Here is a 5297-nt window from a genome sequence, read left to right as displayed (position 1 = left end):
GCCAAAATTTGGACCGCAGGGCCACCATGATTAACTCTCTTGATCGACTAAGGCTGGTCACAATGGGCAAGAACATAAGCTAGTAACTTACACACTTCTCTAGACTATGTTACTACCTCCATAGTGGGTAGAAACATTTATGTAGTGTCATGCAACGATGTATTTATTAGGTTATAGACTCATTGTTTCTTGAAATGTGTGATGCTCCGATAACTTAGCTAGTTACCACAAGCACCTCTCTATTCATTAAATATGTGCCACATAAGCAAAGTTGTATTGAAGTGTGTGATGTTACTCCTAAGTTCCTCCCCATTGTGACCAGCCTAAACGAAGTCCAAACCCCCAGCAGGAAGTACAGCTACGGCGGTGAGTAAAAAAAATGAGTAGTACCACTGCGGTGCGCAAGATATTATCGGGGCCCCACCCGGCAGAAACGCCAACCACCCGCCCCGCACCGCCGCACCACAGCCCCACGAAGCCCAGAACCACACGCTCCCGCGGCCCCCGCCCCTCCCCAGCCGCACGATTTTGAAACCGGATCGAAAGCCACCCATCCGCGGCGCGCGCGCCTCCCGACCCAACACGTGTCCCCCGCGCCAGCCGCGGATCGGGCTCCTCTCCCCCGCGCCCTACCACGTGCTCCCGCGGGCCCGGCAAAATATCGCCTGATCCTCCCCGCCCCTCCTCGCCAAACCCATGCGGCGCGCGCGGCATGGGCGGACCGCCCGCTGGCCGAACCACTGGCCCAGCCGGCGCCACGTCACCTCGGCCGCGATCCCGCGCGGGCGGGCGGGCCGCGTGACGTGGCGGCCCCGCCCGCCGGTCGAGCGCGCGCAGATATTTTCTCTTCCCCCGAGGCGCGCGCCCACTCACGTGCCTCGTCTCCACCCACTGGCTCTGCGGGCCCCGGCGGCCCCCGGCCCACCTGTCGGCATCGTGTGGCGTCGGGGCTATATAGCGCCGCTCCTCCGCGGCCGCTTAGTTTTAATCGTCTCCATCGCGACTCCACTGGCATTTCGATCCCCATTTCGAAGCTTCCAGCGATCCAGCGCGAGAAGAAGAAGGAGAAGTCGTCGTGGTGGTGGAGGCAAACTTGATCTGCGAGCTGTGGCAGCCGGGCTCCGGCGAGGAGATAACAGACAGAGCCGCCCGGGATGGCGCGCGGCGGTCAAGGACAAGGAGGAGGAGGGGTGGAGGAGAGGGAGGTGGTGAACGTGGTGGACCAGGACGGGAGGGAGGAGGAGGTGCGGCGGGCGCTGCCGATGATGCCCGTCAGGGTGCTGCTCGCCGAGGGCGACGACTCCACGCGCCACGTCATCTCCGCGCTGCTCCGCAAGTGCGGCTACCACGGTGCGCACCTCGACTACCTTCCCATCGATCCATCCATCCATCGGCCGCCGCAGCTTTTGTTGATTTGTCGAGTCGGTAGTTCTAATCGAGGTCTGCGGGCAGATCGGGAATTAGCTGTCGGTTTTACAGAGTTCAGCTTCGTATGAGTGTTTCGGCATGGTGGCGCGGTTGGTAGGAATAGGATGCTTGCTCCGGTCTGATGGCTCGTGATCCACTTCCCAGTAGCCCTACGATAAGTTCGACAGATATGCTACTTCTGATGTCTAGAGATGACACCTGACAGCTCTGGTGTTGATATTAGATCCCTTAGTCTGTTTTTTTTTCTTTCAAATACCCGAAAATTGCTCAGCAGCCATCGAGCACGGTTTGAACGCTTTAATCCCTGGTGTTAAATTGTGCTTAAGATTAATTGAACATAATTACTCACACGGCCATACCCAAGTTATGTGTTAGCGTGATTTTTAGCACAGTTAAGACATGTTGAAATTGTACAGTTTTCTTCAGAATGATGCAAAGTTGCTATTTATTTTATTTTTCAACATGTTGTGCCCTTTTAATTTGTTTGTTCTTCTAGATCTTTCATCACGATTTTAGCAGAGGCTGTCATATTTCCTCATACTTACGTTTCATATTGTTCTTGCAGTTTCTGCAGCTTCTGATGGTGTCAAGGCCTGGGAATTACTAAAGGAAAAATCGTTCAAAATAGATCTTGTTCTCACTGAAGTTGAACTTCCTTTGATGTCTGGGTTCCTCCTACTCTCCACGATCATGGAACATGACGCATGCAAGAATATTCCTGTCATAAGTATGTGCCCAAACTATGTCAGTCTCGTTTCAGTTTTCAGATTCTACTCCTGCAGTTTAGTCTAATGCTAATTATTTTTTTTCTGCCTATGCAGTGATGTCTTCGAATGATGCAGTTAGCATGGTTTTCAAATGCATGCTGAAGGGCGCAGCCGATTTCCTTGTCAAGCCGATACGAAAGAATGAGTTACGGAACTTGTGGCAACACGTTTGGAGAAAACAACTTGTAAGACTACATACTTGCATCTTTTTATCGCAACTGTTTTTTTTTTCTTCATTTTATTAGATTATAACTTTGATCCGCTTCCTTCACAAGAGTCGACCACTAAAACCTCTCTGACGCTATTTTACAGGCAAATGGTGAGATCGATGTGCAACAGATACAACAAGAAGAGAATGCCCCAGAACAGCACGGGCAAAAGACTGAAGTGACAAAAGCTGAACATTCAACTCAAAATGTGGTCCGTAAAAATAGAGAATGCAGTGAACAAGAAAGTGACGCTCAAGTAAGTTTAGCAGAAAACATAATTTTGTATTACTTTTGAAGTGCTGATTGTTTGATGTAACATGGAATCAGTGATTTCCTCTTGTCTACTAGCCATCATTCTTAAAGGACCTGATAGCTAGTAGTAAAAACTATGGGCCATCAGTGACCCATCAGTGATTTCCTCTATGTTGAACCTAGATACGTTGCTTTTGCTTTGCATAAACTAAGTATTGGTATTTCCTCATGCAGAGTTCTTGTACAAGATCAGAACCAGAGGCTGAGAGCAAGCACGCCAACAGTTTCTTGGACTTTAAGCAGATAACAGAAAGGCAATCATCTACTGACCCCAAAAACACTCTGGAAAATAGAGACCCTGAGAACCCTAGTGATAATAAGCGCAAGAAAGCCTCGACAGATATCGAGGTAGTCCATATAGTTGATGATGAACCAAAGCCTAGCACACCGATGGAGGTGGATATTGTGAGAACAAACTCTCAAGGAAACGGCGATAAGTGGTTCTCCATCCCTGCCCATCAGTTGGAGCTTTCTCTCAGAAGATCTGACTATGGCAGATCAGAGGACCAAGAGAAAAATGATACGAGAACCCTGAACCACTCAACTTCATCTGCCTTTTCATTGTAAGTGTACCTTTTGTTTTGCCTGCTCTGGTATCAGTGCTTTTGTCATCCATACATAGCTATAAGCTTAGCTTAAGTCTAGTGCTCTCTGGTTGAAGTTTTTGTTCCCACGTATATTTTCATAATTTATTTACGAGCATGGTGAGGGGACCGGCTAATTCAGTTAGTCAGGATGTGTTATTGCAAGCATAATAGGGAAGAATTTGGATATGGTCATGCCACAAACCTTGGCATGGAACTTCTTGCAGTGCCTTTACTACTGCAACTTGATGCATCATTTACTTGTTTCACAGTTACACAAGAGTACATAGGAGATCCTATTGTTGTTGACCTAGAAAGACATCTTACAGTTGAAATTATTTCTTGTTCACAGGTACAACTGTAGGCCTATATCCTCTTTTGGTAACGCTGGTGATGCTCAGCCATGCAGCACCTCAGCAACACACGCAGATCTGGCAAACAAAAATGGAGATTCGGCAGCTCCCTTTCAAGACAAGGCCGACCCAATTTGCCATCCTATCAGAGTTGTAGCACTTCCTGTTCCAGTTGGAGGCCTCACATTTGACGGGCAGCCATTCTGGAGTGGTGCACCTGTGGCACCCCTTCTCTATCCACAGTCAGGTCCTCCTATCTGGAACGGCAGAACTCCAGTGTCGCAAGAGGCGGACACACAAGCAACTTCATCGCAGCAGAAGTGTCAACAGAATGATCCGACTGAGATGGACTCTCAGCAGACTGAAAGCACACAGCAGCAAGAAGTGCTACCTCCACCGACCGCAAATGAAAAGCATCTGCACGTTGAAATCCCCTCAGACAGCAACCCTCAGCAGGTTTCACCCATGGCCGGCGATAGTGGAAGCGGAAGTAGTACTGTGCTGAACAACTCTGGCAATGCTCTCAGTGGCAGTGCCTGCGGAAGCTCTTCCAACCGGATCGCCACCCCTACTGAGCAGTGTAACGCATCCGACGGTGCTACCGAAAATCCAAGCATGGAGGGCTCGCATCAGCTGAGCCAACGTGAGATTGCACTGAACAAGTTTCGGCTCAAGAGGAAAGAAAGGTGCTTCGAGAAGAAGGTAGGCACAAGAACTAATCTTAACTTTACATATTTCGATCCAATTTTGTGGTATCTCACCTACTAGGAGGAGCTGGGGTTTACATTCTTCCATTATTGCGCAGGTGCGGTACCAGAGCAGGAAACTACTTGCGGAGCAGCGTCCACGGGTGAAGGGTCAGTTTGTTCGGCAAGAGCAGAACATCCAAGCAAGGTAGGTGGACATCCGTTTGCCGTGCTGCGCCAACCGAGTGTTCTGGTCGTCGGCGTGTTCTTTGAAAGAGTGGAGATCAACTATCAACCTTTCTTTCTTGTATCCTACGTATACGCTGACTTGTCGTAGATTAGCTCGTACATAGTAGAATTTGTCAGTAGGCGGCTAGAGAACACACTGCCTGACTTGTTACTTGTTTCTGTTTGCCGTATACGTTGTTGGACTCTGTGTGGTTGCAAAGGTGTCAGTCAAGGATGTCCGAAGACACGCTTTTGTGTGCTTTCTTGAACTGAGCATCGTTGCTGCAGTTTAGTGCACTGCCTCAGCAAACTGCTGTCGTCTTTCCGTACTAGATGGATTTATATTCAAATGCATTTTGTAATTTTCCGTGCAGTTTGGCTGAACTTTTGGCCATCGTATTGTAACGAACGAGAGAGAAGGGGATCGAGAGGGGGTGAGGGGAGCGTGGAGAGACTTGGAGAGGAAGAACTTTACTAACAGAGGAAGGATCAGGTGAGAGTTTGAACTGGTCACATCACATGCCCACACACAGCCACAGGCGGCCAGCTATATACTCACACACGCACACGCCGGGAAGGGTCCCACCTGTAGGGTTGCCAAGTCACACATGCCAAGTGGCCAGGTGTGACACTCTCTCCCCCTTAAGACTGAGCTTCTTCCTGTGAGCTTGGCCCCGAGTCCTCCCAAATGGCTGCCGTCGGAAAACGCTGCCGGAGAACCTCATAGTCT

The 5297-nt window shown here is 49.5% G+C and overlaps 1 protein-coding gene across 1 annotated transcript; it reads left to right on the top strand.

Moving 5' to 3' along the window:
- The first annotated feature begins 986 nt into the window (after positions 1-986).
- On the top strand, positions 987-4877 carry LOC123112819 (two-component response regulator-like PRR95). Its single transcript, XM_044533920.1, has 7 exons — positions 987-1350; positions 1994-2155; positions 2250-2380; positions 2508-2660; positions 2891-3279; positions 3653-4355; positions 4459-4877. The coding sequence occupies exons 1-7, from the start codon at positions 1155-1157 to the stop codon at positions 4549-4551; spliced, it is 1827 nt and encodes a 608-aa protein (XP_044389855.1). The 5' UTR covers positions 987-1154; the 3' UTR covers positions 4552-4877.
- The last annotated feature ends 420 nt before the right edge of the window (positions 4878-5297 follow it).

The sequence above is a fragment of the Triticum aestivum genome, chromosome 5B (genome assembly GCF_018294505.1).
Source record: "Triticum aestivum cultivar Chinese Spring chromosome 5B, IWGSC CS RefSeq v2.1, whole genome shotgun sequence".
Classification (NCBI taxonomy): Eukaryota; Viridiplantae; Streptophyta; class Magnoliopsida; order Poales; family Poaceae; genus Triticum; species Triticum aestivum.
This window is presented reverse-complemented; position numbering and strand designations above follow the sequence as displayed.

Bases quoted from the DNA above. Each gene is read 5' to 3' on its own strand.
- LOC123112819 (XM_044533920.1), top strand. From the start codon at position 1,155: ATGGCGCGCGGCGGTCAAGGACAAGGAGGAGGAGGGGTGGAGGAGAGG. The intron at 1,351-1,993 runs GTGCGCACCTCG...TTGTTCTTGCAG, and splicing joins CCGCAAGTGCGGCTACCACG to TTTCTGCAGCTTCTGATGGT. The intron at 4,356-4,458 runs GTAGGCACAAGA...ATTATTGCGCAG, and splicing joins AAAGGTGCTTCGAGAAGAAG to GTGCGGTACCAGAGCAGGAA.